The sequence below is a fragment of the Bombina bombina genome, chromosome 7, assembly GCF_027579735.1.
Source record: "Bombina bombina isolate aBomBom1 chromosome 7, aBomBom1.pri, whole genome shotgun sequence".
NCBI lineage: Eukaryota > Metazoa > Chordata > Amphibia > Anura > Bombinatoridae > Bombina > Bombina bombina.
Genome location: NC_069505.1, coordinates 135,443,589 through 135,458,723, shown reverse-complemented (window position 1 = coordinate 135,458,723; position 15,135 = coordinate 135,443,589). Strand labels below are relative to the sequence as shown.

The 15,135-nt window shown below is 40.5% G+C and overlaps 1 protein-coding gene across 8 annotated transcripts in view; it reads left to right on the top strand.

Annotated features, from left to right (window-relative positions):
• PACSIN3 (protein kinase C and casein kinase substrate in neurons 3) overlaps window positions 1-15,135 on the top strand; it is a 327,454-nt gene that overhangs the window by 255,672 nt on the left and 56,647 nt on the right. For 4 of the 8 annotated variants that reach the window (XM_053720325.1, XM_053720322.1, XM_053720321.1 and 1 more), the window contains exons 8-10: window positions 2,356-2,501; window positions 4,715-4,777; window positions 5,999-6,156. In XM_053720325.1, coding sequence (XP_053576300.1) covers window positions 2,356-2,501; window positions 4,715-4,777; window positions 5,999-6,156 — 367 coding nt within the window. The remainder of the gene's footprint in view (window positions 1-2,355; window positions 2,502-4,714; window positions 4,778-5,998; window positions 6,157-15,135) is intronic. The other 4 variants (XM_053720327.1, XM_053720328.1, XM_053720326.1 and 1 more) reach the window with 4 other exon arrangements.

Here is a 15,135-nt window from a genome sequence, read left to right as displayed (position 1 = left end):
TTATCTCAGTCGCCAAACGTTGCATCCGGGCGAATGGTCTCTTCACCCAGAGGTATTTCTTCAGATTGTTCAAATGTGGGAACTTCCAGAAATAGATCTGATGGCGTCCCATCTAAACAAGAAACTTCCCAGGTATCTGTCCAGATCCCGGGATCCTCAGGCGGAGGCAGTGGATGCTTTATCACTTCCTTGGAAGTATCATCCTGCCTATATCTTTCCGCCTCTAGTTCTTCTTCCAAGAGTAATCTCCAAGATTCTGAAGGAATGCTCGTTTGTTCTGCTGGTAGCTCCGGCATGGCCTCACAGGTTTTGGTATGCGGATCTTGTCCGGATGGCCTCTTGCCAACCGTGGACTCTTCCGTTAAAGACCAGACCTTTTGTCTCAAGGTCCTTTTTTCCATCAGGATCTGAAATCCTTAAATTTAAAGGTATGGAGATTGAACGCTTGATTCTTGGTCAAAGAGGTTTCTCTGACTCTGTGATTAATACTATGTTACATCGTAAATCTGTATCCAGAGAGATATATTATAGAGTCTGGAAGACTTATATTTCTTGGTGTCTTTCTCATCATTTTTCTTGGCATTCTTTTAGAATACCGAGAATATTACAGTTTCTTCAGGATGGTTTAGATAAGGGTTTGTCCGCAAGTTCCTTGAAAGGTCAAATCTCTGCTCTTTCTGTTCTTTTTCACAGAAAGATTGCTATTCTTCCTGATATTCATTGTTTTGTACAAGCTTTGGTTCGTATAAAGCCTGTCATTAAGTCAATTTCTCCTCCTTGGAGTTTGAATTTGGTTCTGGGGGCTCTTCAAGCTCCTCCATTTGAACCTATGCATTCATTGGATATTAAATTACTTTCTTGTAAAGTTTTGTTCCTTTTCGCCATCTCTTCTGCCAGAAGAGTTTCTGAATTATCTGCTCTTTCTTGTGAGTCTCCTTTTCTGATTTTTCATCAGGATAAGGCGGTGTTGCGAACTTCTTTTGAATTTTTACCTAAGTTGTGAATTCCAACAACATTAGTAGAGACATTGTGGTTCCTTCATTATGTCCTAATCCTAAGAATTCTAAGGAGAAATCGTTGCATTCTTTGGATGTTATTAGAGCTTTGAAATATTATGTTGAAGCTACTAAGTCTTTCCGAAAGACTTCTAGTTTATTTGTTATCTTTTCCGGTTTTAGAAAGGCCAGAAAACTTCTGCCATTTCTTTGGCATCTTGGTTGAAATCTTTAATTCATCTTGCCTATGTTGAGTCGGGTAAGACTCCGCCTCATAGGATTACAGCTCATTCTACTAGGTCAGTTTCTACTTCCTGGGCGTTTAGGAATGAAGCTTCGGTTGATCAGATTTGCAAAGCGGCAACTTGGTCCTCTTTGCATACTTTTACCAAATTCTACCATTTTGTTGTATTTTCTTCTTCTGAAGCAGTTTTTGGTAGAAAAGTACTTCAGGCAGCGGTTTCAGTTTGAATCTTCTGCTTATGTTTTTCGTTAAACTTTATTTTGGGTGTGGATTATTTTCAGCAGGAATTGGCTGTCTTTATTTTATCCCTCCCTCTCTAGTGACTCTTGTGTGGAAAGATCCACTTCTTGGGTAGTCATTATCCCATACGTCACTAGCTCATGGACTCTTGCTAATTACATGAAAGAAAACATAAATTATGTAAGAACTTACCTGATAAATTCATTTCTTTCATATTAGCAAGAGTCCATGAGGCCCGCCCTTTTTTTGTGGTGGTTATGATTTTGTATAAAGCACAATTATTCCAATTCCTTATTTTATATGCTTTCGCACTTTTTTATCACCCCACTTCTTGGCTATTCGTTAAACTGAATTGTGGGTGTGGTGAGGGGTGTATTCATAGGCATTTTGAGGTTTGGGAAACTTTGCCCCTCCTGGTAGGAATGTATATCCCATACGTCACTAGCTCATGGACTCTTGCTAATATGAAAGAAATGAATTTATCAGGTAAGTTCTTACATAAATTATGTTTTTTTTTACATAGCAAGATTAACTCATTTTCCCCTTTCTTCTATGGTGAACTGAAGAGCACACTAATTCATTAATTCATAGGTTGATGTTTATAGAGAGCTTTAAAAATATTTACCAAGACCACCACCTACACACGACAGGTTTGAGTTTATCCTTTAAGAAATTCAAATGTTTTGTGTTATAGATGGCTATATATAGTATAAGTATGCCTTATAGTACTGAAACTAAATATCAAGACCTACTTGCATTATTAATTATTATTATTAAAATTTGCTGATAATGAGTGGGCATTTAGGCAGCTATTTACCTTTTGCAGGAACATGTAATGAAAAAATGTTTTTCATATTCTCCTCTCCCAAAATGCAGGAGTGGTCCCCAGAGACACAGAAGACGATTACTAAAAAGGAACGCAGTAATAAGAGTGTGGATGAAGTGACTCTCACCAGCATCTTGCCAGCACGGGATGGCGTGCCACCTGGGACTCCAACTCCAACCCAACAGCTGAACAGAGGGTGAGTGATGCTTAGACAGCGACCGCTCTATATTGACTGCAGGCACTCTTGATCAAGTATCATTTATTAGGCATGGGTGAAAATGTAGTTATATTCTGTATGGTTGCCGGCAGCAGAATTCAGATATTTTCAGCACCAGATGTATTGGTGTCAAAGTGCAATGCACAAAGATCTGGCATTGTCACTGATGTGACTGCACACTGCTTCTGTCATATGGTCTGACAATACCTAAGCTCTAAGATGACTGAACCCATTTTAAGCATTTAAAATGAGAGCTGCAGGCACAGGGGGAGGAGACATAGCACTAGGGTGTAGTAACCAAATTCTTATGCCCTGCCATTTAAGAGTACAGCCAGAGGGAACCGCTATTGATAACACTGTTTTCTAAAAACAAAGAACCACCTCTTGAGTGTAGTTTAGGATTTAAACCAAAATGTGAAATATCGAGTTTAAAAAGTTGGTAGAGAATAATGGTTTTCATTTGTGTTAGTATTTGCGGCTATTTAGTGACATTTTATAAAGCTAAGATACCTATTCACCACTTACTGTAAGGGGATGCTGTACTTAAAGGGATATGAAACCCCAAATGTTTCTTTCATGATTCAGATAGAGCATGCAATTTTAAATTACTTTCCAATTTACTTTGGTTATCAATTTTAGTTTGTATCTTTTGTTGAAAAGCTTAGGAGCCCTTTTTGGAGCACTATATGGCAGCAGTTTCACAAGAATGCTATCCGTTTGCCAGAGCACTAGATGGCAGCACTATTTCCTGCCATGTAGTTCTCTAGATTCCTACCTAGGTATCTCTTCAACACAGATTGCCATGGGAACAAAGCAAATTAAGTAAATTGGAAACGTATTTAAAATGCTATGTTCTGTCTGAATTACAAAAGAAACATTTTGGGTGACATATCCCTTTAATGCTTAAATGCTGCTCTTTTACATGGATGCCAGGAACATTCTAAGAGCTTTTTTTTTTTTTTTTGGACCTGATATTCAAAACCTCTCCGACATGGACAGAATTCACATAAAATCTTTGGGGGGGGGGTTTTACCTTGTATTGCAAAGTAAGAGTCTTTTCTTTTTTTTTTACATAAAGAATACTTCCTAGCAATAAAAACGTGTCTCTCTAAAAATTGTGTTTTATTGAAAAAAAATATTAAAGGGCCTCGCCGTACCGACAAGACTTCTTAGAATATCTCGCCTGAGTGGTGAGGTTTTGAATACCAGACCCATTGTCTGAAAATACCAAGTGAAAACTTTTAATTTAAACTATTATTAATATCTGTTGTCCACTTCCTACTAATGCTCATTAAATTATTGGTACTTTCTAATATGCTCAGTGAGCATTAGCAGGAATTGGCTTTGAATAAATGAGCATTAACAGGAAGTGTCAGTCAACCCATGGGAATTAGTAGGAGAGGCCATTCAACAAATAGCATTAGAAGGAAGTTCCTATTAGCCAATGGTCATTACTAGGCAGTACCTATTAGCCAATGGTCATTACTAGGCAGTACCTATTAGCCAATGGTCATTACTCGGCAGTACCTATTAGCCACTGGTCATTACTCGGCAGTACCTATTAGCCAATGGTCATTACTAGGCAGTACCTATCAATTAAGGAACAGTAGTAAAAAGTAAACTGCTTTAGTTTGTTTAAATTTAAAAAGTTTTAACGTTTCATTTTTTTTTCCATACATGTTTATGTACAGTGTTAAAGGGACAGTAAAGTCAGAAATAAATGTTCATGATTCAGATGGAGCATGCAATTTTAAACATCTTTTCAATTTGCTTCTATTCTCAAATTTGCTTCATTCTGTTGGTATTGTTTTTGTTGCAGAGTATACCCAGGTAGGCTTAGGAGCAGCAATGCACTGGGAGCTAGCTGGTGATTGGTACTTTCACATATATGCCTCTTGTCATTAGCTCACAAGTTTTGGTCAGCTAGCTCCCAGTAGTGCATTGCTGCTCCAGAGCCTATTCCTCAACTAAGGATACCAAGAGAACGAAGCATACTTGATAACAGTAAATTTGAAACTTGTTTAAAATTGCATACTTGTATCTGAATCATGTTTTTTTATTTTACTGTCCCTTTAAAGTGTTGTTGTTATAAGGGGTTTTATTGAGAAGCAATACAGAGCACATACTTGAGGTCTCTGAAGGTCCACTGGTTTCATAATTTAGCTCAGATGTTTTTTCGCCGCCTCTCGCAGGTTTTCCTACGGTGAAGAAGACCATGATTTCTATGCCAGTCTAACAGACACCCCACGTTCAGAGTCAGTATAGCTTTACTTCAGAGACACGGGGCTTTTTGCCCCTTCTCTGTACCCTTTCCCTTCACTCTGCACCTCACATGTTTGGGTTTCTCAATAGTAATAATAGGGCGGTGATGGGTTTGGAGCAGTGGAAAGATCATTTGTCTCTGATCAAATGCAAAGTCTCCATAACAATATAATAGAGCACTTTATGTTTCTGTTTAACCCCTTCACTGCCAGACATCTGCAACACATTGCTATACAATGTACGGCAGATCTCTGATCAGAGAGAAATGAATCCTAAAATCCACCTTCTCTCCTTTAAATGTCTTTGCTATTGGTGTACTGCTCTGGTTTCTTGGTTTATAAGGACATTTGTAAGTGATCTTAACGTTTGGAATTTCTTTCCTCTCTTTGTGTCTGTGTGTGTTAGTATCACTGTGATACTGTGTAGTGCTTTCCATGTGTACGCTGGACATTTATATGTGGTTTTGTTTGTATACAGTTGTTCTATCCTGAATATATTGCACTATATGTTCTGTTGTATGTATCTTTGTATTTAAAGGGACAGGAAACCCTAAAAATGTTTTCATGATTTGGATAGAACATACAATTTTAAACAACTTTTCAATTTACTTCTATTATCAAATGTGCTTCATTCTCTTGTTATCCTTTGCTGAAGGAACAGCATTGCACTACTGGCAGCTAGCTGAACACATCTAGTTAACCAATCACAAGAGACAAATGTGTGCAGGCACCAATCAGCAGCTAGCTCCCACTAGTGTTAGGATATGTGCGCATTTTTCATCAAGGTATACAAAGAGAACAAAGCACATTTGAAAATAGAAGTTAATTGTGTTCAAATAACATGCTCTATCTGAATCATGCAAGTGTAGTTTTGACTTTCCTATCCCTTTAAGTTAAGGGTGCCACCTTGCTTGAAAACAAACAAAACAAATCAGCTGTGCAATTTAACATATATTTGTATAAATAATTATAGAGCATAACTCAAACTAAAGCTGAATGACTTTATGAATTCTATTGCAACACAATTGTAAGGCCTTTATTTCTTTACGATATCTACATTGACCTGAAAAAAAAAGGCTTTGTTGTAAAATACCTGCTGGGTGGCAACTCTAGTTCATGTTCTTTGTTTTCTGCCCTGATTCTGTCAGTCTTGTCGACCAGCCCTTGTGCTCTGTATAAAAGATACAATGGCTATGAACCTCTTCCCTCCCGCAGTGCTGCAAAGGATGATGCATCTGAGTGGTCAGACGATGAAAGTCCTAAAAAGACGCTGGACAGTAATGGTCAAGAGGTGTCACAGGTAGAGGGCGTGCGTGTGAGAGCTCTTTATGATTACTCTGGACAGGAATCTGACGAGCTGAGCTTTACGGCAGGTACAGACCACTAACCTTCCCTTAACATCCTTCCCTTTTCTTCCCAACAGGCACGTCCCCCCCTGCCCTTCCCACCCTCCATCCTCCATCCAGAGCCAAGGCCTAGTGCATGAATCCGACATAGTGCAGAGCATGCAACTGGCAGCTGTGCATGATTAAGTCCCCCTGCTATGCACCAATTTCCTTCATTAATACATCACTAATTCCAACAAGGCACACACTCCAGTCACACGGTGCTGCCTCCACCCACAAGTTGATGGGCTGCATGGACAGCTGAGCATTCAGCATTACCATCCTTTGTATAAAGAATCTGAATGTCGCTCAGTGATCTTAAATTGTTCAGGTAATAAGTGAGTTCTACAAATGTTTCTCTCAAGCTTTTGCAGAATCATATTAGTATTGTTGGGCAGATGGCCTGTGACCACTGGAGAAGGTAGTAGTACCTCCTGGATTTCTCAGGGGCTGGACCCCACCCCTACATATACTAGGGGTGGGGTCCATTCTGCTTGGGTCAGTCCAGTTTCTGCATATTTGGTAGGCTAAATATACATAGTGCTCCTAATGAAGTGATGAAGAATGAGAGTTTAACCCCTTACAGTACAGCATTCTCCCCACTTCAATGGTCCAACCACGCCCAAACATTGTCAGGGCCGCCAACTGTGTACACTTTCACCTGAGAGGATCATTCCTGGATTTTCTTCAGTATATTTATGGCAGGAGCAGGCAGGTTAGTGTCAGCAGTTCCCCATCTTGCTCACTAACTGCACTGGGTACCGTTTGCAAATCAATGGCCTAGTCTTAATCTGGAATACACAATGGAAATCAGGTTTTATGTTAAATATATTTGTGGTAATTTTGGGATGAATATTACTTTTTTTTTCTGCTGTATCCTTTCAAGCCCTTGGCTATCTGTATATTTTTTTTTTTTTTGTCGTATTGCTACTATAATTTCAGAAGAAATTGTGGATAAAGAACAAATCATCTTTGTGTTGCTGGCCTCTATTATTTCATTGGGTGGCCCATATTTCTGCAGGGATGTTTTTTTTTTGGGGGGGGGATGTTTGACTTCATGTAACAGAAAATACTTCCTTTGTTTTATTAATCAAGATTATGAAAGCCCTCCATCAGAATTTTAAATCCAAACCTACTTATGTTATAGCTTTAAAGGGACACTGAACTCAAATTTTTATTCTTTCATGATTCAGATAGAGCAGGCAATTTTAAGAAACTTTCTAATTCACTCAAATTATTAATTTTTCTTCATTCTCTTGGTATCTTTATTTGAAAAAGTAGGAATGTAAGCTTACAAGCCCGCCCATCTTTGATTCAGCACCTGGGTATCGCGTGCTGATTGGTGGCTTAATGTAGCGACCAATCGGCAAGCCCTACCCAGGTGCTGAACCAAAAATGGGCCATTTCCTTAGCTTACATTCCTACTTTTTCAAATAAAGATACCAAGCGAACGAACAAAAATTGATAATAGGAGTAAATTAAAATTGCTTAAAATTACATGCTCTATCTGAATCGTGAAATAAAAAATTTGGGTTCATTATCCCTTTGAAAGTGCGAGCCCTGAGCAACAGGTTACTTTTTTTTTTGGGGGGGGGGGGGGTTGTTAAAATGTATTTGAGGAGGAACAATGTCCTTATATGCCTTTTTGGTATCCCACTAAAAGTTATGTAAGAAGAACAATGTGATTTTCATGCATAATAGGTTGGTTTTCATTCTATTTTGAACGAGTTGCCGCTCTGCTTGCATAGTTTTGTAATGCACAAATTCCTGTGTAGAGTGTGTATAGACACACACAGTATCCATGTACGTCCTGAGCTTTAGCTCCATTTACTTCATACTAGAAGTCTGTGGGTCCTTGTAGATATTGCAATTATTCTTTACCAGTGATATATTTTGTATCAATTAATATGTAAAACTAATGTAGAAAAACAGATTCAAATTGCAGTTAAACTAAAAAAAATTATAACGGCCATGTCTGTGTTTTTCTGTCATACAGTGTTTTTAAATTCATTTTAATCTATGAATAAGGCATTCTCCCTTTAGCTGTAATGCTTTAAAATACATAAAGACGTGGCTGATGCATTTCAGCTAAAGGAGAATCCCTTATTCATCGATGACAATGTGTTAAATATGGTTTGTCAAAACAATTTTTTTTTTTTTTGCCTTTTCTAATATTTGTAAATGTCTACCAAAATTAAAGGGACAGTTTACCCTAACATTTTTCCCCTTTAATTTGTTTACAATGATCCATTTTACCTGCTGGAGTGTATTAAATTATTTACAAATATATAATTTGCAATTGAAATAGCTGAATTTATCTGTTGTATTGCTACCTACACTGAAAGTTTCTATACGCAAGTATAGGTTATAAAAAAGCTGTGCAAACATAACCAGCAGACAAAAATTACACTCCCAGTGGGAGGTGAGGGTAGGTTAGATGGTAGGCGAGATAATTAATTAATTAAATGTTAATTTACAATTGTCCTCTCCAAGGCCCCGATTCTAAAAATGAAATATCACCGGTTAAGATGTTGTTTTCCACACCACCACACGCAGGGGCAGCCCTTACAGAATTCTATTAAAAGGGGGAGGGGGCTGTCCGTGAGAGTGGCGAGATCACTCCCATACAAATAAGAGCTCTCTGCTAGGTAAAGTTTGCAATGGAGGGTGATGTACAGAGGGGGAAACCAGGGTGCTTTAAAACATGAATATTTAAGTTTAATACAAATCAAATTAAACGGTTTCCTTCCATAAGGCAGGCATTCCTTACTGTTGGGAAATACAACACCTGGCCACCAGGATAAGGGAAAGACACCCCAGCCAAAGGCTCAAATATCCCTCCTACTTCCCCTATCCCCCAGTCATTCTTTGCCTTTCATCACTATAGGAGGTGGCAGAGAAGTGTCAGAAGATTTGGATAGTCCTTCAAAGAAAGGACTGGAGTTTTACTTTTAAGTAATGTCAACCTCTGAGAGTATTGATGGAAGTTAGTCTGGAGATGCAGGGAAAGTTTTTCTGCAAACCCATCCAGACTGCCGACTAACAGCTCCCAGGCAATCAGTGTTGACGAGTTTCACTGCTTGCTGTTACAAGTCCATGTCAGAAGCGTTGCTGCAAGACTGTCACACTTGAGAGGCTGTGCCTGTTCCACAGCATGGATCCTGGAGGTAAGATTGTTTTATATATACATTGCTATACAGGGTCACAGTGTGGCTCCTTTATGCCGCGATAGGATCAAGGGTTAATATATCTCCTTCAGGGAGATTATTTGAACAGCAAGGGGTTATTTATAACTGCTTTTATGTGAGTTTTTTGGGCTCATAGGCTGTGTGCTTTTGGCTTGGAACAAACAGGTTTCACTTTCGTTTTGGTGTGTTGCACAGCTCATAATAGCTTGGCGCCTTTTTTCATAGCGCTGTTAGCCCCTCTGAGCCATCTACCTCTCAGGAATCTGGATCCCGAGAGATTACTGCCCTTTCTACACTACCCACTTCACATGCAGTTCCCCGCAGCACAACTAATTCTCCATCTGGAGGGGGCTTTTTTCCTGCGGACTTTACTGCGCAGTTACAATCAGCGGTGTCTGCGGTCCTGAGTGCTTTGAAGAGAAGAGAACACAGAGGCCCCAATATGGCCTAGTGACGTCTGTAAAAAGGATAATCAATGTGGAAATAAAATATTTATTAAAGGAGGTTCTGTCTACGCTAGAGGTTCCAGAGGCTACTCTCCCTGAGGAACCTAAAATCCCTAAATTAGACAGGGTTTATGAAGACAGGAAGGCCCCTCTGACTTTTCCTGTGCCAGTTAAGATGGCTAACATTATTAGTAAAGAATGGGAAAGAATAGGAACTTCTTTTTTTCCCCTAGTCTACTTTTAAAAAATGATTCCCGGTCCCTGACTCTTAGACTTATGGGGCTCTATCCCTAAGGTGGATGGCACTATTTCTACACTGGCTAAGCATACTACTATACCTCTGTAGGATAGTTCCTCTTTCAGAGAGCCTATGGATAAGAAAATGGAAACCTTTCTGAGGAAGATGTTTCAACATACAGGGTTTTTATTTCAACCGGCGGCAGCTGTAGCCGCAGTTTCTGGAGCAGCTACCTACTGGTGCGACACTGTCGGAGCTCATTCAGGTGGAGGCTCCCCTCAAGGATATTCAGGAGAAAATTAAGGCTCTGATAATTGCTGCTACCCTCAAGGATATTCAGGAGAGAATTAAGGCTCTGAGAATTGCTAACTCATCTGTGACGCGAATATGCAGATTATTCGCATAAATGCAGAGGCTTCTGGCTTTGCGGTCCTAGCCCGCCGGGCTCTCTGGTTGAAGTCTTGGTCTGTGGATATGACTTCTATATCCAGACTCCTTTCTCGGGAAAGATTTTATTCGGGCCAGGGCTAGACTCGACGACAGCAACCCTCATCAAGTCCGAGCAGCCCAAGAGTACTTGGAAGCCAGCTCAGTCCTGGAATAAATCCAAACAGACTAAGAAGCCTGCCGAGAACAAATCAGCATTAAGGGGTGGCCCCCGATCCGGGATCGAATCGAGCAGGGAACAGACTGTCTCTTTTTTCAAACGCTTGGTTCCAGGATGTGTACAGGATCCTTGGGTCCTGGAGATTGTATCTCAAGGATAAAGGATAGGATTCAATTCTTATCTGCCCAGGGGCAGATTCCTACTCTCCATTCTGGCTAGAAGACCAGAAAAGAGGGCTGCCTTCTTAGGTTGCGTACAGATCTATCCTCTCTAGGAGTAATTGTCCCTGTACCTACAGCAGAAAGAGGTTGTGGGTTTTAGTCATACCTTTTCGTGGTTCCAAAGAAGGAGGGAACTTTTCGTCCATTTCTGGACTTAAAGTGACTAAACAAGTTTGAGTGTTCCCTCTTTCAAGATAGAGACAATTCGGTCAATCTTTCCTCTGGTTCAGGAAGGACAATTTATGACCACAATAGACCTGAAGGATGCTTACCTTCACGCCCTAATACACAGGGAACATTTTCAGTTCCTGAGGTTTGCTTTTCTGGACCAGCATTTCCAGTTCATAGCTCTTCCGTTTGGCCTAGCTACTGCTCCAAGGATATTTTCGAAGCTTTTGGGAGCTCTTCTAGCCATTGCCAGAACACAAGGTATTGCAGTAAAATCATACCTGGATATCTTGGTACAGGCACCTTCTTTTCGTCTAGTGGAAGAACATTCGGAGTCCCTTCTCAGTCTTCGTCGATCACATGGATGGAAGATAAACTTGAAAAAGAATTCTCTTACTCAAATTACAAGGGTGAATTTCCTTGGAACAATAATAGACTCCATATCTATGAGAATATTCCTCACAAATCAGAGATGTTGCAAGCTAACTTCTGCATGTCTTGCCCTCCATGCCTCCTCAAGACCCTCAGTGGCTCAGTGTATGGAGGTGATCGGACTTATGGTGTCCTGTATTGACATCATTCCTTTTGCCAGATTTCATCTCAGACCCTTACAACTATGCATGCTGAGACAATGGAACAGCGACCATTCAGATCTGGCTCAACAGATCGTGCTGGACAACCTGTCGAGAGACTCGCTCTCCTGGTGGCTCTGTCCAGATCTGTCCCAAGGCACGTGCTTTTTGAGACCGTCCTGGGAAATTGTGACTACGGACGCAAGCCTTTCCGGCTGGGGAGCCACTTGGGGTGCCAAGAAGACACAAGGTCTGTGGACTCAGGAGTCCTCCCTTCAGATCAATATTTTGGAACTCTGGGCAATCTTCAATGCCTTGAAGGCTTGGCCCCTTCTGGGTTCGTCCCAGTTTATCAGATTCCAATCGGACAATATAACCTTGGTTACCATCAAGGGTGAACAAGAAGTTCCTTGGCGATGAGAGAAGTACCTCAGATACTAGAGTGGGTGGAGACTCACAAATATATGCTGTCAGCGATCCACATTCCGGGTGGGGACAACTGGGAAGCGGACTTCCTCAGCAGGCAATTCTTTCACCCAGGGAATTGGTCTTTTCACCCGAGGTGTTTGCAGAGATATGCAGCGAGTGGGGGACGCCAGAGGTAGATCTCATGGCATCCCGCCTCAATACCAAGCTACCCAGGTACAGATCGAGGTCGAGGGATCCTCGAGCGGAATTGATAGATGCCCTATTAGTAACATAGAGGTTTAGTCTCATATATCTCTTTCCTCCATTACCGCTTCTTCCTCGTATGGTTGCTCCATTGTAGCTGTGAAGGTTATGGTTTGCGGATCTGGTGGAGATGTCCTTATCTCCTCAGTGGAGGTTACCTTGTCGCAGAGATCTGCTGATACAGGGTCCCTTCGTTCATCAAAATCTACATTCTCTGAGGCTGACTGTGTGGAGTTTGTACGCTTAGTCTTAGCCAAAAGAGGGTTCTCTGAGAGTGTTATCCACACTCTGGTTCCAGCTCGTAAGTCAGTTACTCGTCGTATCTACCATAAAGTGTGGAGGACCTACTTGCACTGGTGTGAAGAGCTTGGCTATTCCTGGCATAAGGTTGCCAGAATTTTAGCTTTCCTCCAGGATGGACTGGAGAAGGGCCTATCTGCTAGTTCCCTGAAGGGACAGATATCGGCCCTGTCAGTGTTACTGCACAAAATATTGGCTGAGCTTCCGGATGTGCAGTCCTTTGTAAAGGCTCTGGCTAGGATCAGACCTTTGTTTAGATCTGGTGCTCCGCCTTAGAGCCTCAATCTTGTTCTTAGTGTTTTGCAGCAGGCTCCGTTGGAGCTTATGCATACTGTTGACATTAAATTGTTATCTTGGAAGGGTTTTTGTTTTGTTTTTTGGCTATTGCCTCTGTGCACTGTTTCTGAGATTTCTGCTTGGCAATGTGATCACCCCTTATCTGGCTTTTCATGCTGATAAGGTGGTTTTACGCACTAAACTAGGGTTGCTCCCTAAGGTGGTGTCGAATCGTAACATTAATCAAGAAATTGTCGTTCCTTCCTTGTGTCCTAATCCTTCATCAAAGGAACATTTGCTTCATAATCTAGATGTGGTTTGTGCCTTGAAGTTCTATCTTCAGGCTACTAAGGAATTCAGGACAATCTTCCTCTTTGTCTTCTATACGGGGAAGCCTAAGGGGCAGAAGGCTACTAAGACTTCTCTATCTTTCTGGTTGAGGAGTGTCATCCGCTTAGCTTATGAGACAGTGGGACGGCGGCCTCCTGAGAGGATAACGGCTCATTCCACTAGAGCAGTGGCTTCCTCTTGGGTTTTTTAAGAAGGAAGCCTCAATTAATCAGATTTGTAAGGCGACTACCTGGTCCTCACACACTTTTTCTAAATGTTATAAGTTTGATGTGTTCAGGAGAAACGTTTTGCAGGCTGTGGTGCCCTCAGAATAGGGTCCACCTCTTCTTTCTTTTTTTTTCTTTTTTTTTTCTGTTCCCTCCCGTTATTCATTTAGTGTCCTCTGGAGCTTGGGTATAGTTTTCCCAACAGTAAGGCATTAAGTTGTGGACTCTTCCTGCCTTATGGAAGGAAAACATAATTTATGCTTACCAGATAAACTATTTTCCTTCCTGGCAGGGAGATTCCACGACCCCGCCCGTAATTTTATTTTTTTTGATGGGCAGCTCCCTTTTTATATTTCTTCTGGCACCTTTTATACCCTGATGTTTATTCTACTTTTCCTATATATAGAGATATGGAAGAGATATTTAAGCCTTTGGCTGGGGTGTCTTTGCCTTCTCCTGGTGGCTAGGTGTTCTATTTCCCAACAGTAAGGAATGAAGTTGTGGACTCTCCCTGCCAGGAAGGAAAGGAATTTTTCTGATAAGCCTAAATTATGTTTTAATCCACCAATTTGTTCTTTTGTAGATAGTTTGCAATATGTTATAGTGTTTTCTATTTTTAGCCCTGGGCTTTTGTTTGTATTCCCCTAAGGTAGAGTGAGAGCTCTTATTTTTCTATAGGATTATAAGAGCAAGTTAAATTGCTTTTCCCCACAGTAACTAAAATGGAGAAGTTTAAGAGCAATTTGATCCACATTGCAAGCCTAAGAAGCTTGGTGTTCGTTTCCTATCAGTATCTCCTCTTAGAATTTAGAATCTTCTTAGGAGTTGTGTACTTGAATGTTTTGGCCAAACTGTTTGTTTCTCCTAGGATATAGATTTGATGTAATCAGCCCCTCTCTTCCTGGGTTCTTCCTTCCCCAGTTCCTTGGGACTTGCCAAATAGAGATTGAGGCTGTACTTGCAGTACTCTGTCACTACATATAGTAATTTGCAGAGAGTGTGTTTTATTTTGTAGCTCTAAGATGAATGTTTTAGCAGAGTTCTATGTTAAAGGGATATTAATCATTTTGGGACGGTAATATAAAATAACTCACATATGTAAGAAAAAAAATTGCAATATACGTTCATTATTTATTTTGCCCCCTTTTCCTGTAATTCCATTCTGAAATTGTGAGCTTTTCAGATCCTAATAGAAATGGAAGTGCAGAACCCTGTTGTATGCCACACCACCATTGGCTGCACACTCTAGTGACCTGTTTATAACTGTCCCTAATTGGCCACAGCAGAGAAGGCAATCTAAGTTACAACATGGCAGCTCCCATTTCTTTATAGACACTAAATATTAACAAAGTAAGTGGAAAGTTTTAAACAGCTAATGAAACTAAAAAATATCCATGTTATTCTCAGACTAATCTTTTCTTTGAATGCATCATTCTATTAGCATTTATTTAGTGTTTAATGTCCCTTTTTAGACTTCAAACCTTGTCAGTGGATGACTAAGTTAGATATCAGCAAGACTTATTGTATTAAACTCTCTAAGACTAATGAAAAAGATGAAAGGTGATTTTTATATTCTACACACTTTAGCACTTGGTGACTCTGCTCTGCAAGTTTGGGTTGTATGATGATGATCTTGCTCCTAGACGCTCGGTGACCATGCTCTGAAAGTTTTGCTCCTAGATACTTCCACTTCACAGTAATAGCCCTTAGTTGACTAGGGCA